Below are 20,409 nucleotides of genomic sequence, written 5' to 3'. Positions count from 1 at the left end.
GAAATGCAAATCAAAACCACATTGAGATACCACCTAATACCAGTAAGAATGGCCATCATTAATAAAACAAACAACAGAAGCTGGCGAGGATGCAGAGAAAAAGGAACACTTCTACACTGCTGGTGGGAAGGCAACCCAGTGCAACCTCTTTGGAAGACAGTGTGGTGATTTCCGAAAGAACTAGAAATTGACCTTCCACATTACCCAGCAATCCCCCTATTGGGAATATACTCAGAGGAATTCAAATCATTCTACAAAAAAAGATACCTGCACATGTGTGTTTGTTGCAGCTCTATTCACAATAGCAAAAACATGGAGCCAACCATGCTGCCCATCAAAGCTGGACGGGATTAAAAAAATATGGTACATATACACAATGGAATATTATGCAGTCATAAAGAAGGACAAACATATGGACTTCACAGCAACTTGGATGGTTTTAGAGTCGATCATACTAAGTGATCTATCACAGAAACAAAGAACAGAATACTGTATGTTCTCACTCGTCAGTGGACCTTGAACAATTATCATAACACTATAAAAGGGATGAGCAGTAATGGAAACTGCCAGAGGAGGGGGCGTGAGATTGGCAGTTGAAGGAAACTGCTATGGAAGGCAGGGGCATACCTCATCAACAAGGGTATCTGCATAATCAACATTTGTATACCTAATCCTGAATTGTACCCCACATCTTTTAAAAAAAAAATCTCAAAAAAAAATTCACTGAAGCCAAATGTAGCCTCTCTCAACACTAGCAGATACACTGACGCTGACGGGTTCCTAGAACAAATACCTAGCCTGTACTACAAGGGACCTGCCCTCTGTAAAATAATTCTGGGTTTTTTTGGGTCCCCCCATCATACATATTTAGAGACAGGGTCTCGCTCTGTTGCCAAAGCTGGAGCATTGGAGTGCAGTGGCACAATCATGGCTCACTGCAACCTCAAACTTCTGGGCTCAAGTGATTCACCCACCTCAGCCACCAGATTAGTTGGTACTATAAGTGTACATCACCAGGTCCAAGTAATTTAAAAAAAAAAATTTATAGAGATAGGAATCTTGCTACGTTACCCAGGCTGATCTTAAACTCCTAGTCTGAAACAATCCTCCCGCCTTGGCCTTCCAAAGTGCTGGGATTACAGTTGTGAGTCACTACACCTGGCCTGTGTTTAATTTTGAGCCAATATAACCAAACCAAAAGGTCCATGTTGTCCCTTAATTCATAGTTTAGAGAATATAAATAGTACCAAATGGTACTATTTTTTTCACCAAATAGTACTACTTCTGATTAGTCACTTTTTGGTTTTACCAGCAAAGTCAACACTATTTTAAACTTATTTTATTATAGATATATCACTGTCCTTCACACTGGCCAGTTCCCCAGTAGGGAGTTAGGTTTCTACAGATTAGGAATAAGGACAAATGAAAAATGGGGTTGGGGGGGAGATCCTTACAAATACTTGTCTCAAATTTCAGAAGGATACGTAGGCAGTTGTACATGTCCTGAAGAGGTTTCTCATCAGCAAACAGCCTAGACTGCACCAGCTGATGGATAAAGTTGATCTGCATACTATGAACCAAAGCTCGCCCATCTTCCATTAGCAGGAAAAAAGAAGGTAGTTAATTAGAAAGGTGTACAAGTTGAGTCATAGTCCTAAGGAAGCATATATTAACAATGAATTTTTTTTTAAAGAACTGAAATCATCTATGAAAACTAGAGAACTTTATACTCTGAGAAACACTGAAACTTCCATGGTCAGTAGGTAGTTATGATTATCACAAAACCTACTTCAAATTACAGGACAAACTGCTTCACACAATTATTATTCTGCAGGAATATATCAATAATATAAAAATATCAAGCATTTAAATCAATACTTAGGATTTAAATCAGTACTTATGATTTACCTCCTGTTTCCTTATCTTCAACTAGAATTTCTAGCTTGAGAAGACGCCATGGAACATCAGGGTCATCTCCCATCACGGTCAAGGTGGCTTCGAACTCTCCTTCAACACGAAACTTCACTCGGCCATTTGCTTTTAGGAGGAAAAAAGTGTACTTTGTAGAAAATAAGCAGCTTTTTGCTGACCTAGACCTTCCATGTAAGAAATTTAGATTGAAGAACTCTCAAGTGTTCAAAGAAATCAAGGGTTCTTAAATAAGCAGTAGCCAGCTCCCAGGTCATCAAGAAACCAAAGGCAACTCTTCTAACATAAACAAACAATATTTTTTGAGGTTCAACTCTGAGGCTTCTCTCCTCCAGCCCCTGGTGATCTTATCCACTCCCAAGCTTCGAATACCAGTATTTAATATTTCTAGATACTAAAGAGAAATATGTCAGAAATGAGAACACCACCAAAATTGTGAGTCAAAACTTCATAAAGATATTTCTTTGAATAAAACCCAAAAGGCCGCTTATGAAAATATTCTAACATGTCAACTCTTAAAAACAATAAATTTCAGGTACATACCAACTGTAAGATTTGCTAACTGAGGAGGAAGATCTGTGGTTACAAGCCGATGTCTAAGAATCTGATTCAGCTGATGAAGTGTGGCTTGTTTTTCAATTTTGGTAATTGGGTCTGGAGGAATAATTTTATCCTACAAAAAATTTAAGTGACTTTAAAATAACGTACAAAGAGGGACATAAGGGATATATTTTTTAACCTATGTCTGTCTTTATACAATGCTTTCTTACTTTACCCAAGAAAATCCCAACACTCATTTCTGCAGTCTATATCCAATAACAGTACCATTACTATCACCCATTAGAGCACTACTGATTTCACTAGTAATTTATTTTTATTCATTCGTTTATTTATTTTTTTGAGTTGGAGTCTCACTCTGTTGCCCAGACTGGAGTGCAGTGGCACACTCCTGGCCACCACAGCCTCGAACTGCTGGGCTCCGGCGATCCTTCCGCCTCAGCCTTCCAAGTAGCTGGAACTACAGGCATGCGCTACCAAGCCCGGCTAATTTTTGATTTTTTATTGTAGAGATGAGGTCTCGCCAAGTTGCCCAGGGAAGTCTTGAACCCGCGGGCTCAGGCAATTCAGTCACCTCAGCCTCCCAAAGCGCGTGACGACAGGCTGAGCCACTGAGCCCGGCCTTCATCAGTAATTTAACTAAGATCATAATACATATGATCTTCTTCATACTCCATTCATGAACCAACTTAATATCATTCTATGACTTCTACCAGTTCTTAAAAGTATAAAATACAATATGGCACCAAGTCTATAAACTATCACAACAACAAATTTTTAAAGCACTTCCAAAAAGCAACTAGCATGCAGCATTTTCATATCTGAAACAGACGTTGAGTTAGGTGTGAACATCTGCTCACCTCTACCCCCCCAAAAAAAAAGATTCACCTATTTTGATACCTACTCATATTCTGGTCCCAATTTATTTCAAAAAGTTTTTTTAAGCCAGGTTCAGTGGCTCAGCCTGTAATCCCGCGCCTTTGGGAGGCTGAGGCGAGTGGATTGCCTGAGCCCGCGGGTTCGAGACCCACCTGGGCAGCGAGACCTCATCTCTACAATAAAAATTAAAAAAAAAAATCAGCTGGGCATGGTAGCGTATGCCTATAATTCCGGCTACTTGGAAGGCTGACGCGGAAGGATCACCAGAGCCCAGCAGGTCGAGGCTGCGGTGGCCGGGAGCGGCCACTGCACTCCAGTCTGGGCTACCGAGTGGGACTCCAACTCAAAAAAAAAAAAAAAAAAGTTTTTCTAGTTATAAAGAACAAACAAATATAAGGACATTTATTTTTAAAATATGCTTAATAATATGGTAGAAGCCGGGCTCGGTGACGCAGCCTGTAATCCTGCGCTTTGGGAGGCTGAGGTGAGTGGATTGCCTGAACCCGCGGGTTCGAGACCCGCCTGGGCAACTTGGCAAGACCTCATCTCTACAATAAATCAAAAAATTAGCCAGGTGTGGTAGTGCACGCCTGTAATTCCAGCTACCTGGATGGCTGAGGCGGAAGGATCGCCGGAGCCCAGCAGGTCGAGGCTGCAATGGCTGGAAGTGCCCACTGCACTCCAGTCTGGGTGACAGAGTGAGACTCCAACCAAAAATAAAATAAAATAAAATAATAATATGGTAGAATTCAATGCCAAAGCCTTTCACTTTTAGGAACACATGAACAAAGCACTTACCCTAATGCAGGTTGGCAGCCGTGGGTAAGATCCAGTAGTTAGTACATCAATGGCATATGGGATGGCAAAACTAGGCAGGCGTGCATGGACCAGAGCATCTCTAGCTAATGAGGCCAGGCGGTCAGCGGTGTCCACAAACAGGATAGCTTGCTGATCTAAAAAGCTGGAGATCATCTTTAAAGTAAAGAGTAAATGTATTCAGCTTCCTTGAAAACTATCTGCTTTTCATATTAAATATCATTTAATTATTCCAAAGCAAACTTCAAGGAGCATATAGATTTTCCATACTTCAAAATAGTTCCTTAAAAACTCTTTCAGTAATTTGAATAAGAAATATTTAATACATTTGTATTTGGCATTAAAAATAGTAATTTTCTGCCACTTTAAGTAAAATGTTTCTAATTCATTTCTGCATCCTTAACATTATACATACATATCAGAAGTTAGAAAAAGTAAACAGAATAAATGCATTTTATTCTACAGACTTCCAGAGTTGGTTAGTAATGAAGTAGTTATAAGCATGGACTCCTGGACCTAGTTTGCCTTGGTCTCAATTTTAACTCTGCTACTTACTAGCCCTATAACTTTGGGCACATCACTTTCTCTGTGCCTCAGTTTTCTTCAAGTGAAAAATGGAGATGATAATGATTCCCAACCTCAAAAAGTTCTCATGATTAATTTAATGCATATAACCAATGGAACACAATAGAAAACCCAGAAATAAATTCACACACTTACAGCCAACTCATTTGTGACAAAAGTGCCAAGAAAATACACCAGGAAACAGACAGCCTCCTTAATAAATGGTGCTAGGAAAATGGGTATCTGTAAGCAGAAGAAAACTAAATCCTAATCTTTAACCATACACAAACATCAACTCAAAATGGATTAGACTTAAATATAAGACCCGAAACAGCCGGGCTCGGTGGCTCAGCCTGTAATCCCGCGCCTTTGGGAGGCTGAGGTGAGTGGATTGCCTGAGCCCACGGGTTCGAGACCCGCCTGGGCAGCGAGACCTCATCTCTACAATAAATAAAAAAAAAAAATCAGCCGGGCGTGGTAGCGCATGCCTGTAATTCCGGCTACTTGGAAGGCTGAGGCGGAAGGATCGCCGGAGCCCAGCAGGTCGAGGCTGCGGTGGCCGGGAGCGGCCACTGCACTCTGGTCTGGGTGACAGAGTGAGACTCCAACTCAAAAAGAAAAAAAAAAAGACCTGAAACTATGAAACTACTAGTAGAAAACATTGGGGAAACGAGACAGGACATTGGTCTAGGCAAAGCCTTTTGGGGTAAGACCTAAAAAGCACAGGCAACAAAAGTAAATAGAGACAAATGAGATTATTGCAAACTGAAAAGCTTCTGCACAGCAAAAGAAACAACAGAGTGAAGAGATAGTCTACAGAATGGGAGAAAACATGTGCAAACTATTCATCCAACAAAGGACTAATAACCAGAATATTTAAGGAACTCAACAGTAAAAAAACCAAATAACTCAATTTAAAAAACGGACAAAAACCTTGAATGGCTTCTTCTCCCAAGAAGATACAAATGACCAATAGGTATATAAAAAAAAATTCCTAACATCACTAATCATCAGGGAAATGTAAATCAAAACAATGAGGGGCCAGGTTCGGTGGCTCATTCCTGTAATTCCAGCTTTGGGAGGTGGAGGTAGGAGGATCACTTGAGCCTAGAAGTTCAAGACCAGCCATGGCAACATAGAGAGCCTTCATTTCTATCAAAATAAAATAAAAATAAATAGCCGGGCATAGTGGTGCATATCTGTTGTCCCAGCTATTTGGGAGGCTGATGCAAGAATACTGCTTGAGCCTAGGAGTATGAGGCTGCAGTGAGCCATAATCATGCACTTCAGCCTAGGCAATAGAATGAGATCCTGACAAACAAACAAAAAGCCCCAAAAACCACCACAATGAGATATCATCTCACTCCAGTTAAAATGGCTATTATCAAAAAGACAAAAATTAACAAATGCTGAGCCGGGCTCAGTGGCTCAGCCTGTAATCCCGCGCCTTGGGAGGCAGAGGTGAGTGGATTGCCTGAGCCCGCGGGTTCGAGACCCGCCTGGGCAACTTGGTGAGACCTCATCTCTACAATAAATCAAAAAATTAGCCGGGCGTGGTAGCGCGCGTCTGTAATTCCAGCTACTTGGAATGCTGAGGTGGAAGGATCGCCAGAGTCCAGCAGGTCATGGCTGCAGTAGCCGGGAGCGGCCACTGCACTCCAGTCTGGGCAACAGAGTGAGACTCCAACTCAAAAAAAAAAAAAAATGCTGGTAAGGATGCAGGGAAAAAGAAACACTTGTATACTATTGGTGGAAATGTACAATAGTACAGCCATTATGGAAAACAGTATGGAGGTTCCTCAAAAAACTAAAAGCATAACTATTATACAATCCAGCACTCCCACTACTGGGTATGTATCCAAAAGAAATAAAACCAGTATACCAAAGAGGTATCTTTACTCCCAAGTTTTCTTCAGCACTGTTCACACAGCCAAGATATGGAATCAACTCAAGGATCCATCAACAGATGAATAAATAATTTGTGGCAAATATACACAATGGAAAACTATTCAATCATTAAATAAGAATGAAATCTTGTCATTTTCAGCAACATAAATGGAGCTGGAGGTCATTATGTTATGTGAAATAAGCTAAGCACAGAAAGACAAATATTACATGTTTTCTCTCATATGTGGGAGCTAAAAAAGTGGATCTCATGAAGGTAGAACGTAGAATGGTGGCTTCCAAAGGGAAAGAAGGGAAGAGAGGATAGGAGGACAAAGAAAAGTTGGAATAAAAACAGATAGAAGGAATAAGTTCTAGTATTGACAGTACAGTAGGGAAATTATAGTAGTGTTTGAGGTGATGGGTATTCCAAGTATACTGATTTGATCGTTACATTACATATTACATGTACAAAATATCACTTGTACCCCCAAAATATGTACAACTATGGTATATCAATTAAAATTTTTAAAGAGTTAATGCATATAAAACCTTTAGAACAATGCCTAGAGCATAGGAAACACTAAAAAACGGTGTCCATTATGAGATTATGAGGCCAACTTCGTGCCCAATACAGAAATTCTTTCCATCAGTTTTCTACTCAAAGTACTGCAAAACGACTGTTCACAGCAGGATGCCTAAACTAACAGAGCTCATCACAGAGCTAAAAACTACCTCCTTGAGACATTTTTCTTCTATTATAGAACAATTTTTTGTTGTTGTTTTGGGGTTTTGCTTTGTTTTTTGAGTCAGAGTCTCACTTTGTTGCCCAGGCTAGAGTGCAGTGGCATGCTCATGGTCACTGCAGCCTTGACCTGCTGGACTCAGGCAATCCTTCTGCCTCAGCCTCCCTAGTAGCTGAAACTACAGGTGTTAGCCACCATGCCCAGCTAATTCTTTGGTTTACTGTAGAGTCGCAGTCTCAACAAGTTGTCCAGGCTGGTCTTAAACCCCTGAGTTCAGGCAATCCTCTCACCTATGTCTCCCAAAGTGCTGGGATTTCAGGAGTGAGCCACCATGCCCAGACTAGAACAATCTTAAAGTCTCCTCTCTCATGTCCTTCAAACAGGTTGTCAATGGGCAACTTAAAACATAGTATCTAGAATTAATACCATATCTCACAAACACTATGCTCTACATTTTCTTAGTATTTCCACACATTTTGATTTTCACAACTCTAGAAATTCTGAAAAACCTTCAGATAATTATTACCACCTTAGAGATGAGAAAATTGAGGCTTAGGTTAAGACATTTGTCCCAAAAACAGATAGTCAATAATCAGAGAAGCTGAAATCCCAACCCCAGCAAAAAAAGTTTCCTCTAACTCTTAGACCCAGTATACAGCACAGCCCACTAGAAATGCTACCTCCTATAACTAGTGCAATGGATTTCGATCAATGCCATTAATACTAACTTATTAGCAGCCATGACACCACTAACACACTCTCAACTTCTGATCTGGTTTTTACTCAGATTTAGGCCATTGCAAGTCTCCCTTCACACAGGTCGCAGTATAGAAACTGCTAATCAGACACAAGTCGAGATAAAGTACCAAATACCTTCCTCCAGGAAGATATGCATCAACCCTATTGGGGCATCACAATTTACCCAGCCCCCATCACTCCACTTAAACATGGGTAATTAATGAAACACTCTATAAACTACTTCACTGAACTCGAAATACACTACCTTCAGCTATATTCCTTTGACTTAGAAATCTAACTAATAAAGATAAAACTTTAGTTTTGAGTAACTTACTAATGAATCCTTGTAGGTGTCTAATGATCATGTTCCTTTAAGTATTCGAATACCAGCTATTAAAATGATTAATAGTTATCTTCTTCAGAATTTAATATTGAATGAACATTTTTCTAAGGAAGATATACAAATGGCTAATAAGCACATGAAAGGATGCTCACCATCACTAGTCATCAGGAAAATGCAAATTAAAACCAATGAGATACCACTTCACCCCTATTAGGATGGCTAGACTCAAGAAGTCAGATAACATGTATTGCCATAAATGTGGAGAAATCAGAACTTTCATACACTGCTGGCTGGATGGTACAGTCACTCTGAAAAACAGACTGGTAGTGCCCTCAAATGATTAAATACAGAATTATCACATGACCTAGCCACTCCACTTCTAGGTATATACTCAAGAGAAATCAACATATGTGTCCACACAGAAACTTAGACATGACTATTTATGGCATTATTCATAATAGCCAAAAACTGGAAACAACTCAAATGCCTATTAACTGATGAACAGAAAAACAAAATATAGTATATCCATGCAATTCAGCCATAGAAAGGAATGAAATATTGAAATATGCTACAGTCCAGGCTCAGTGGCTCAGCCTGTAATCCCAGTACTTTGGGAGGCTGAGGCGAGTGGATTGCCTGAGCCTGCGGGTTCAAGACCAGCCCAGGCAACTTGGCAAGATCTCAACTCTACAATAAATTTTTAAAATTAACTGGGCATGTAGTTCCGGCTACTTAGAATCCTTCTGAGGCAGAAGGATTGCCAGAGACCAGCAGGTCGATGCTCACCCAGGCTGGTAAAGAGTGAGACTGCAACTCAAAAAACAAAAAAAGAAATATGCTACAACATGAATGAACCTTGAAAATATTATGCTAAGTCAAAGAAGTCAGTCAAAAAAGAACACATTATATCATTAATTTATATGAAGTATTCAGAATAGGAAAATCTACTGAGACAGAAAGTAGATTAGTGGCTGCTTAGCGCTAGAGAGCTAGGGGGTGATAGCTAAAGAGTACAGGTTTTCTTCTTGAGGTCATTAAAAAGTTCTACAATTGACTGTGAATATAATAAAAACCACCAAAATGTACACTTTAAATGGGTGAATAGTACGGTATATGTCTCAATACAGCTACTGAAAAAAAAAACACTCTAGGAGAATAAGGGAGATATTTTCTTTTTCTTAGACAAAACACTATAGTCAGTTTTATCATTAGTCAGAGTTCTACTAACTGTGGTTTTACACAATCATATGTCAAGCATGGCTAAAGATCATTATCTATAAAGAACCTGTAATAAAACTAGTTAAATAATTATTAGGTTTAGAACAGAAGTGTTAAAACATGAACAATCCTCTAACTTCTGCTGATGAACTGTATCCCTGACATAAATGCATTTGTATCTACATTCACAAAACAAAAATGCTTAGCCAGGCTTGGTAGCACACATCTATAGTTCCAGCTACTTGGAAGGCTGAGGCAGAAGGATCACCGGAGCCCAGCAGGTTGAGGCTACAGTGGCCGGGAGCATGCCACTGCACTCCAGTCTGGGCGACAGTGAGACTCCAACTCAAAAAAATGCTTAAACTTCATATAAGTTTAATATAAGGCTCTATCCAGAATATGATTTTTAGAACAGCCAATCCAGAAAATGAACAGAAAAATGTCATACCATGAAAGACGAGTAAAATATGGCTCAATATCAAAACAGTTTTATATTTTGTTTGATATTATGTTATGAAGCCCAACTCAGTACTATCAAACAGGTAATTTACATACCCATGGTATAATTAGGAATTTAACACTAGATTTGGAAAAAAGTGAACACCTGGCTTTGCTATACTTCAGCAACACCTAACATCACAAAAAATGTAAACATTTTCAGAAATACCACACCATGCTTCTTACTTCAGCCAAAATAAATTCATTAAACTGGGTGCTCGAATTTCCAAAGCACTGAAGTACATTGTAAACTTTCTGACACATACACTTGGAATAAGCCTATTTATTAATATTTCTAACAAAAACTATTCTCTGATAGCTTACAATGTACAAAAGACTGTTTACAAACTTTAATTTCCCAATCATATCAACAGACAACAGCAGATGAATAAATGGAAACTTGCCCCCCCATAAGGAAAATCTAATATATGGTATAAAATATTCTCCCCCTAAACAAATCTTAGATCAATATTATATAGAATGATGATATTAGCTTACTCCTAGCAACAGAAGATATGTGGCTGGACGAGTCTTATAGAATTCTTTCAGCCTTGCCAATGGTTTAGCTGCTAGGGCTGGAATTGAGCATTAACTTCAGTGAAAATCAGGTTTTATTTTTAAGTTTCAAAAAACAGAATCTGTATTCTAGAATTTAAAATTCTCAAGTTCTTTATAACCTCTTTTCTCCTTTCACTCTGTCAACTGCCACAAATAAGCTCTATGTCTAATGATAAGGGAACCTCGTGCAACAGAAGTGAAGCAAAAGCAGCAGGTTAAAATTGAGGTGAGATCTCAGGAAAATCATGGGCAGAAACACAATTGTGTTATAGATTTCTTTCTAAAGCAGAATTTTATGGAATAGGCAAACCCCCACAGACTTGCAAATATAAAAATTACCATAAGAATATTTTCAATTTAGCTTGCCAGAGGATTAAAAATAAATTAATGATACCTCTATATTGGGTAGCTGCTAATTTTAACATATACAGGAAGTCAGATAAAAGATTTTTTGGGGCCGGGCTAGGTGGCTCAGCCTGTAATCCCAGCACTTTGGGAGACCGAGGTGAGTGGATTGCCTGAGCCCGTGGGTTCGAGACCCGCCCAGGCAACTTGGCCAGACCTCATCTCTACAATAAATCAAAAATTAGCCAGACATGGTAGCGCGCGCCTGCAGTTCCAGCTACTTGGAAGGCTGAGGCGGAAGGATCGCCGGAGCCAGCAGGTCGAGGCTGCGGTGGCCGGGAGCGGCCACTGCACTCCAGTCTGGGCGACAGAGTGAGACTCCGACTCAAAAAAAAAAAAATTTTTTTTTTTTATATCACTTGAATAGAATTCAACCAATGTAAAGTTGTTTTTCTGCTCTAACCTATGAAAATTGACAAAAACCTTAAATGCCATTGCAATTGAGTAAAAATAGGAATATCAGCATCAATCTCAAGCTTACTTAGAGAATCTCCCCCACTTTCCTCCATCTTCCCCAATATAACAGTGGCTGGAAGTTTACTTGGCCTTGTAGAGCTGGACCTGGAGAGCAGGCCTCAATAAAAATAAGTAAATGCTTTTATTATCACAGGATTTTATTCATTGCATAACAATTACTCTATCCTTTCCAATAAGAACTTCATTCTCCTCATTAGAAGTGGCTGAAGCAGGCCAGGTTCGGTGGCTCAGCCTATAATCCCAGCACTTTGGGAGGCCGAGGAGAGTGGATTGCCTGAGCCCACGGGTTCGAGACCAGCCCGGGCAACTTGGCGAGACCTCGTCTCTACAATAAAATAAAAAATAGCCGGGTGTGGTACTGCGCGTCTGTAGTTCTGGCTACTCAGAAGGCTGAGACGGAAGGATCGATGGAGCCCAGAAGGTTGACGATAGGGTGGCCGTGAGCATGTGTGCCACTGCACCCCAGCCTAAGTGAAGGAGTGAGACTCCAACTCAAGAAAAAAAAAGTGATTGACGCAAAACAAGAGTAATAATGTATAATCTATTAACACCACACCATCATCCCTAAGTTATAAACTCAATGATCTAACACAAGATCTCTATTGAAGTTTTTCCTCCTTAATGCTTCTTTGAACATAGCATAAAACATTTTTGGGGGGAGAATGATTTTAGCATTTTTTGGTATACTTCATTGCATGTCACTTCTTTACATTCAAAAGAGTAATTCAACAGTCAAAAGACTGCAAGCTTCTCAAAGGCAAGGACTGCACCTTATTCTAGTCTCTATCCTCTGTGCTCTATAACCTGTGCTCAATAGAGGTTTGGAGAATTAGGAGATGAATAAACAAACAGAAAAATGCTGTTATCAGCTTGGTGAATTGAAAAAGTAATGTAACTTCTAAAACCTTATCATTTCCTCATCTGTAAAACTCAAAAAAAATACCAACTCAACCATTCTCAGAAGACTGTCAAGAATTAATAAGCAAGATATAAGGAAGAACCTTGCAAATTTGAAGGAACTGTACAAATGTAAGCTAACCATTTCCCTGTTAGTTCCAGTCTCATGTTTAAAAGTCTCCTAGTGTAATTATATCTCCAGATATCTCCTATTCTTCTATCTGATCAGGTGTCCATCAACAAATACTAAGTTCCCACAGACATATATTATACATTATCATACAGAAATATGATTACCCACATAAGTGATGTCACTCAAATCAGCATGTATAAAAGCTGTCTATTGTAACATTTTAAGTCATTTTATACAACATAAAATAAGAAGTTTAACTCACCGCACATTTTTCCACTTTGCCAGCATTATTAGCCCATTTTACTAAAGCTAATAATCGAACGAAGAGTTGGCGTGTCCGGCTAGCAAACTGCACTATTTCTATTTTCCTATAAAATAAAACAAGTCGTAATAAACCAACATATTAGGAGTATTTCACAACTTTTTTCATCTGAGCTAAAAATAAATCAATCTTTGTTTATAACCACTATAACAAAATGAACTGCCTAAAATATTTATCTAAATATGAATTATTTAATTTTGTACACCATCTGCATATACTTTGTCACTTCAGAATAAACCCCAATAAAATGTTTTAGCAGTGAATCACATTTTTAAATTGTAATAAAAGTTGTTTACTAAAACACACCAAATTCATAGATATATAGCAGTGGAAGTTAACTGCTCACAGGGGGACCAAACTAGGAGTTATGAATTATAAATTTCCTAATGGAAATTAGGAGTAATCTAATTAGTGAATAATTAGCAACCCTTTTGCTAAGAGAAGGGACTTGAAATAGATTTTTATCAAAGCTTGAAACTGTGTCCTTTCTAAAAAAGCAAGGGCTCATTTCCCTTTTGCAACAGCATGATTTTTAAAAATGAATTAAATAACTATGCAACTCTTTACCAAACTAATTTCAATGACAAACGTAGATACGTTAAAAATTATCCATGCAAAGTTAAAGAAAGTATGTTGAATACTAAAAATAAAAGGAAAGCCTGTCCATATCTATTTTCATGCTATATCCACTATGCTTTCCCCACAACACTCATCAGTACTTTTATCATCTCCTCATAAAGTCCCCAAAGCTTTACTAGAAGCTTTATGTTGTCAATCACTGTGTTGGCTTAGACCTCTCAACTTCATAGCAACTAAAAAACTGATAATCATACTTTTCATGATTTACCTTAAAACACTGAAAAAATTTTCAACAGGCCAGTACTGATGACAGGACCCAGGCAGGACACCAACTTCCCTCCAAGTGAACTCTGACCAATTAATCTTAGTACAGCTGTTCAATGACCTACAGATCCAATCCACATCTCTGCATCTTGCTGATAACACCACCATGATGTAATACACCAAAGTAAAAGTTTCTGCTGAAGTAAAATCCTGGCTGAAGGCTACAGGGTCTAGCTTCTATTGAAAGTATATGTAGCCCACAAACAATCTGAAAGGCTTCCTTAAAGATCAGTTAGCGACATGATTAGTAGTACTACAAGGAGAAGAATCAACGGCACAATTATGACTCTGCCAGTGTTTGCGAAGGAACACAAGAGATAAAGCAAGCAGAGTATAATGGACAAGACTGAGACACAGCAGAAATGTTAAATGTACATACATTAAGATCTGGAAACCACTCAGGGTCAGGAGCCTCAGTACTGTCACTCTAACTCAGCAATGGCTTACAAGGCATGCAAGGTCTCTGCTCCTCTCCCAGAACAAACATATTTGTATATTATTAATTGAGTTTCCCAAATGCAGTCCTCTACTACAATGGAGACATCCCCCTTTGTAAACTATCATAACTTGGTTTTCTAATATCATGCCGTCTCAAGTGATAGGGAACATGAATTGGTTTTATAAAGACCCAGTTTCCCTGCCCACCCTAGAGAGGACAGAACAAACCCTCAACTAATGTTTTCTTCCTTTAATACTGACCAGCCAAACCATAACACAGGTATGCTTCAATTGTCTCATCCACATCTAAGTCTAGTTCTATCAAAAAAAATCAGTTGGTAGTAGAGTGTTGCCACTAAAAAATCCTAAAAACTTCCCTAGTGACTTGGTATTAAAGGGGGGGGGCACATACATAGTGCCAAAGATAGCCTATACTGTAGTCACAATTTAAAACTCCATCACATGATTTCTTTAAAACCTCAATTTATCTTGTGCCTTTGGCCTATGGAAACACCTAGTGTTTCGTTAAGTCTTAAGCTCTAAACTCCAACTGAATCAAAATTTTCTCAACTTTAAAACAGCAACAGCAGTAGGCAAATGTCAACTCTCTAAAGATACTAATAGTAACACTATAGCAAATGATAAATTAGCAGCCAACTTCCTAAAGCCAGTCTGCTCCTCGGCTTCTTTTATTACAGACTGTATCGTCTATATCTTCCTATCCCCCTCTGGGACGTGACCAGGTCATTCATTCAATAAAGGTTTGTAGAATGAAAGGTATAGAACTTCACAGCACATATTATTAAGGACAAGGGACAGGTGCAGTGGCTCAAGTCTCCAATCCCAGCACTTTAGGCCAAGGCAGGAGGATCACCTGAGATCAGGTGTTTGAGACCAGCCTGGACAACATAGTTGAGACCCTGTCTCTACAAAAAATTTAAAAATTAGCCAAGCATGGTGGCTCATACCTGTAGTTCTAGCTACTCAAGAGGCTGAGGCAGGAGTATCACTTGAGCCCTGGAGTTTGAGGCTGCAGGGAGGCATGATTGTACCACTACACTCCAGCCTAAGTAGCAGAGCAAGACCCTGTCTCCTCCTCCATCATCTCTGCCCCTCCCCCATCGCCCTAGGCTCTTGGGCCTAGGTTTCCAATCCACAGTGCTATACTACCCATACCCATATACGAATACTCATAAATTGATCAATAAAGAGGCAGATTTAAAGATTTGTCATACTCACCTTTCCACATCAGATTTTCTTGGCAATCTAAGAAGAAAAAAAAAATGGATTCAGTATATGCATACCTTCATCAGAATGTGATAATTGTCTTTGCTTTTACTCTATTCATAAATACCTTCGTGTTTCAGAAAAACTGAGTAAACAGCTATAAGAAGCTCATGTGGCTACCTGGTCTTTTTTATATTTATGATTTCCAGCAATATGTCTGCAAGGGGGAAACAACCAACAAAGGAACATTTCTCTCCATTTAAAATGCTCCAAAAGAAAAAAATTGCGTGAACCTCAAATATTTAAAAAGCCCAAGTCTCACGTTAACACACTATATTATAGAGTCAGAGAAAATATTCTTTTAAGACCAAAATGGTCACAGATGCAGAAGTTGCCAGCCTCCCTGTATCCAATGGATACCTGTTTCCAAGCAATAATCCCTCTGTTTTGTTATGGTGGGCAAAACTGGAAACTAAGCACACAAAAGGGCCAGTGTCAGTCAAGGGTATTACAGTAATTACGATGTTGCAAGGTGGTTATATGAAAAAATTTTTATTACTTTTAAACAACTTCAATAGAATTTTTTATTTCTTTTTGCTAGTTCTCCAATATTGATAGCCAGCAACCAAAGTTAAATTCTTCTCTGATAAATATCCTTACACTCTCACATCCAATAATGCTTAAAGGTCCTGATCTGCCTCCTGAATTGCCAAATTCTGTTAACCTACAATCTCCATAGTCTAAGATTCAATGGCCTGAACAACTCTTATCCCTTCCCCATATCTAATCAGTTCTTGAATACACACCTAACCACTTAGATCTTCTTCTCCCATCCACATGCCATAGGACCAGAAAATCTAAAACTACTTCCAGAGGTTCAAAGCACAAGGAAAGGAAACTATTAAAATTGGCTGGGTTTGGTGGCTCAGTCTGTAATCCCAGCACTCTGGGAGGCCGAGGCGAGTGGATTGCCCGAGCCCGTGGGTTCGAGACCCACCTAGGCAACTTGGCAAGACCTTGTCTCTACAATAAATCAAAAATTAGCCGGGTGTAGTCACGCACGCCTGTAGTTCCAGCTACTTGGAAGGCTGAGGAGGAAGGATCACCAGAGCCCAGCAGGTCAAGGCTGCGGTGGCCGGGAGCGTGCCACTGCCCTCCAGCCTGGGTGATAGAGTGAGACTCCAAATGGAAAAAAAAATAAAATGAGCTCTGGTTTGTAGTTAGTTAGTATTCTTAGGGTATATAGAATTCTTAGGGATAGACACTAAAGTTGTGATCAGAATGATAAAGAGAACTAGGTAGGGACTGGAAGGGCCAGCAGACCAGAGGAATAAGGCAGAAACTAAGGTCCCATTAGAAGACTGCAAGTAAAAGCAGCCACTGGCAAGTTATCCACATGCCAAAGCTCCTGAGAATACTCCGTGGGAAGTCACAGCCCTTGTCCTCAAGAGAGGTAGAGACTGGGAATGATGTGTGTCTATGGAGGGAGAGAAGGGGAAGAGTCTTTAGAGGTAGAAAGAACAGGAATCATTGCTCCAGCTCCCTCCACCTGTCTGAGACCCTAAAAGGATCATCTCATGTCAGAGGTAGTATCATTTCAGGGACAAAGGACAGGACTTTCCCTTTCTGCATTCCTCTTAATCTATTTAAAAGTCTTTTGTGAATTAAAAAATCTACCATTTAGGGTAAAAGCTGTAAAATACAAATGTTTGTAAGGCACAGAAACTTACATCAAAGCACAATAAGACAAGTTTACATGACTGAGATCCTGGCATTTTCTGATTTTAATTAAAAGAAGTTTAAAAAAATAAAAAAAGTAGAACTTAGTCCCTAAAAAGTCAAAGCAGAGAGTAAACTCTAGGATGAGAGCATGCATGTTTGGGGTGGGGGAGGAGACAGATAAGCAGAAGCAAAAAACTAAAAAATTTGGGACCAAATTCAAACCAACTAAATTGCCAAGGTTGTCCTTTTTACCTTCCACAGTTCACAGACAAGCATCAAATGTTGCAGAAATAAGTAATCGTGTTCCTAAAGACTCTAGAACAATGGCTCTGCATTAATATATTAATCCTGACAGTTTCTACTTGGAACAAGGAAAAATACACTATTCAGTAACTTTGATGGTACATTCCTAAATTGATGCACAAAAGATGTACACAGTTTTGGAGTACATGTGATAATTTAATATATTCAGATAATTTTAAGGATCAAATCAGTGTATTTGGATATCCATCACCTTAAATATTTGTCTCTACACTAGAAACATTTTAGTTCTTTTAGCTATTTGGAAATGTTCACTAAATTAATGTAAACTACAGTCACCCTACTTATCTATAGAACACTAAGTCTTATTTCTTCTATCAAATTTATGATAATTCTAAAATTTCACTCATTCATGTATTAAATAAATATTTATTTAAGCCCTATGTGCCAGCTATTGTTCTAGACCCTGGGAAAAGTAGAAAACAAATAAAAATCTCTGTCTTCATGGGGCAGGGAACAGACAACAAATAATGCCAGGTGGCAATCAGTGCTGTGAGGAAAAATAAAGCAGCAAGTAAAGACAGAGTAAAGCAGCAGAGTACTATTTTATGGGTGGTCAGAGAAAGTCTTTCTGATAAGTTATATGTGAACAAAGACCCAAGGGAAATGAGAAAGCAAACCATACAGATTTATGGGGGAAGAGCAAAGGCACCAAAGTGGCAATGCACTAGGCACTGTCAGGAAACATCAAGAAGGGTAGTATGGCTAAAACAGAACAAGCGAGAAGAGTTTTAGGAATGAAGTTAAAGAGATAAGGGAGAGAAGGCACAGACTACGTAGAGCCTTAAAGGTAAGATGCCACATGTCCTAATATGCACAAGATAGTCCTGGTTTATGCCTGCTGTTCTGACATTATTATTAATAGCCGCGCCTTTCATGCTCAAAAGTGTCCTGGTTTGGCCCATAAATTTCATGGTCACCATATACATTGGTGATTATAAAAATGTTTTAATCTAAGTGAGATGGGGGACCATTGGAGGGTTCTGAGCAGAGAAATTTTAAAAGGATCATCCTGGCTATTTTATGGAGAAGAAACTGGAGGGACAAGGGGCAACGATAGCAGTAGAGAAACCAGTGAGCAGACTACTGCAGTAACATGGGCGATGGATTAGGCAGCTTGGTCGAACACTTGCTGGAAGTATTGAGAAGGGGTCAGATTCTGGAGTCAGAGATGACAGGACTTGCTGATGTACTTGAGTGTGGGATATGAAGAAAGAGGAGCCAGAAATTACTCCAAGTTTTTTGACCTGAGTAACAACAGGGGAAATGGAAATACTACTTAGTGAGACAGCAAAGAAAGTTTTCCCGGAGGAAGAGTGGAATCAGGAGTATGGTTCTGAACTTAGCTGAAATGACCATTAGATACTTAAATGTAGCATCTGGATAGAGAGTCTGGAATTCATCAGCGAGGTCTGTGCTGGACATACATATATTGGAATCATCATCATATAATGGGCAAGGGACTATTAATATATACTTATTCTACAGCAATAAAACAGATGCTACTCTCTTCATAAACTGAGTCCTAAATAGTAAAAAGAACACAATTCAAGGAATTTCTACAATGTCCTATGGAAAAGCAAATTACACAATCGCTGATAGTTTTCAACATCTTTTTCCACAGCTCTATAAATCACAGGCAACCTTCACATACCCGAAACCTTTTTTCTGAAATCCAACAATAAACGGTACAGAGGAGTATATAACTACACTACAATAGTCCCTAATCATGACAGCTATTTAAATTTCTCATTAGCCAAGGGTAGTCCTCTTTAGCTCTATCTCTTTCTGCCCCTAAAGTACAGTAGGTCAAAATTGAGGGAGAATAATATTTTACAGAAGTGGAACCTATTCTAATTATCTGTCAGCTGCAAACAAATATTTTAAGTCTCTAGTAACAACTTACCATGCACTTTACAGTCTAATATCTGCATACTAATGTATTTCAATTGATAACTTCAATCTGATGTCTTGCAATAGGTAAAAGGCAAAAACTTTAGATAAAAACTAATTCTGATTTGCTTTTTCTGAACCTGGATTATAAGATGTAAGAGTCCCAAAATGTTATGATACCTTTTCTTTACACACTGAAAATCATTAGTGTATTCAGATCCTATTCCGAAGGGATTAACAATTTAACCATGCCCCAAGGTATTTCATGGGTAACTAGGTGATTTATAAACATCCTTCATACTCCAAGAAACAACAACAAACTAGTTACAAAAAATATTTTACTTACACAAAATGCCCCAAACGCTCTCAAACGTTCCAGAAAAAAAAAAAAAAAAAAAAAAAACTCGAAATTCAAAATTTGGGATTATTTTACACACGACGTATGTCCTGCGTTCAAATTTAGATGTAATTACACCTTATATTTAAAATGTATTGTCAAGAGACTGTAAAACAGATTTGCTGTCTTTGAGATTTTTTTTTAAGCTTGAATATTATGTACTCCTAAACCCTGAACTCTAATCTTGGGCTTTCGGTTTAAAAGCTTCCAACGAAGAAATCAACAGAGTTCTGTTGGGAATTGGGACAAAAATTCCAATTTTCAGTAAAGTCTAACAGGCAAATTAACAAGTCTCAGTTGCTTCATCGCCAGAAAGACTCCCAAATACAAAGCTTCTCCTCCCTCTCCGCTGAAACCCGTGAGTTCAGAAATTCTACACTAGGCAGCCCAGCGGAGAAAACAGCAGCCTCTTGGGGAGAGGAAGGCGCAAACCTCTCTCAGTCGGTTGGGCGGGAAGGGGGGGGCTGGGAAACGGGCAGGGGTTTCGCGGCACTTACAGGTCCGTCAACACCATGAGCTCCGAGTAGGCCCGGTGCAGCAGAA

The 20,409-nt window shown here is 39.0% G+C and overlaps 1 protein-coding gene across 1 annotated transcript in view; it reads right to left on the bottom strand.

The window, feature by feature from the left end:
• The window catches only part of MED14 (mediator complex subunit 14), an 87,745-nt gene extending 67,342 nt beyond the window's left edge, over positions 1-20,403 (bottom strand). Inside the window, exons 1-7 of the mRNA XM_008055938.2 lie at positions 20,364-20,403; positions 15,546-15,572; positions 12,906-13,011; positions 4,165-4,338; positions 2,473-2,602; positions 1,909-2,037; positions 1,485-1,592 (exon numbers count right to left, since the gene is read on the bottom strand). Coding sequence (XP_008054129.2) covers positions 1,485-1,592; positions 1,909-2,037; positions 2,473-2,602; positions 4,165-4,338; positions 12,906-13,011; positions 15,546-15,572; positions 20,364-20,380 — 691 coding nt within the window. The 5' untranslated portion in view covers positions 20,381-20,403. The remainder of the gene's footprint in view (positions 1-1,484; positions 1,593-1,908; positions 2,038-2,472; positions 2,603-4,164; positions 4,339-12,905; positions 13,012-15,545; positions 15,573-20,363) is intronic.
• Between the last annotated feature and the right edge of the window lie 6 nt (positions 20,404-20,409).

The sequence above is a fragment of the Carlito syrichta genome, unplaced genomic scaffold, assembly GCF_000164805.1.
Source record: "Carlito syrichta isolate Samal-C Ts95f unplaced genomic scaffold, Tarsius_syrichta-2.0.1 Scaffold82655, whole genome shotgun sequence".
NCBI classification, from domain to species: Eukaryota; Metazoa; Chordata; class Mammalia; order Primates; family Tarsiidae; genus Carlito; species Carlito syrichta.
This window is presented reverse-complemented; position numbering and strand designations above follow the sequence as displayed.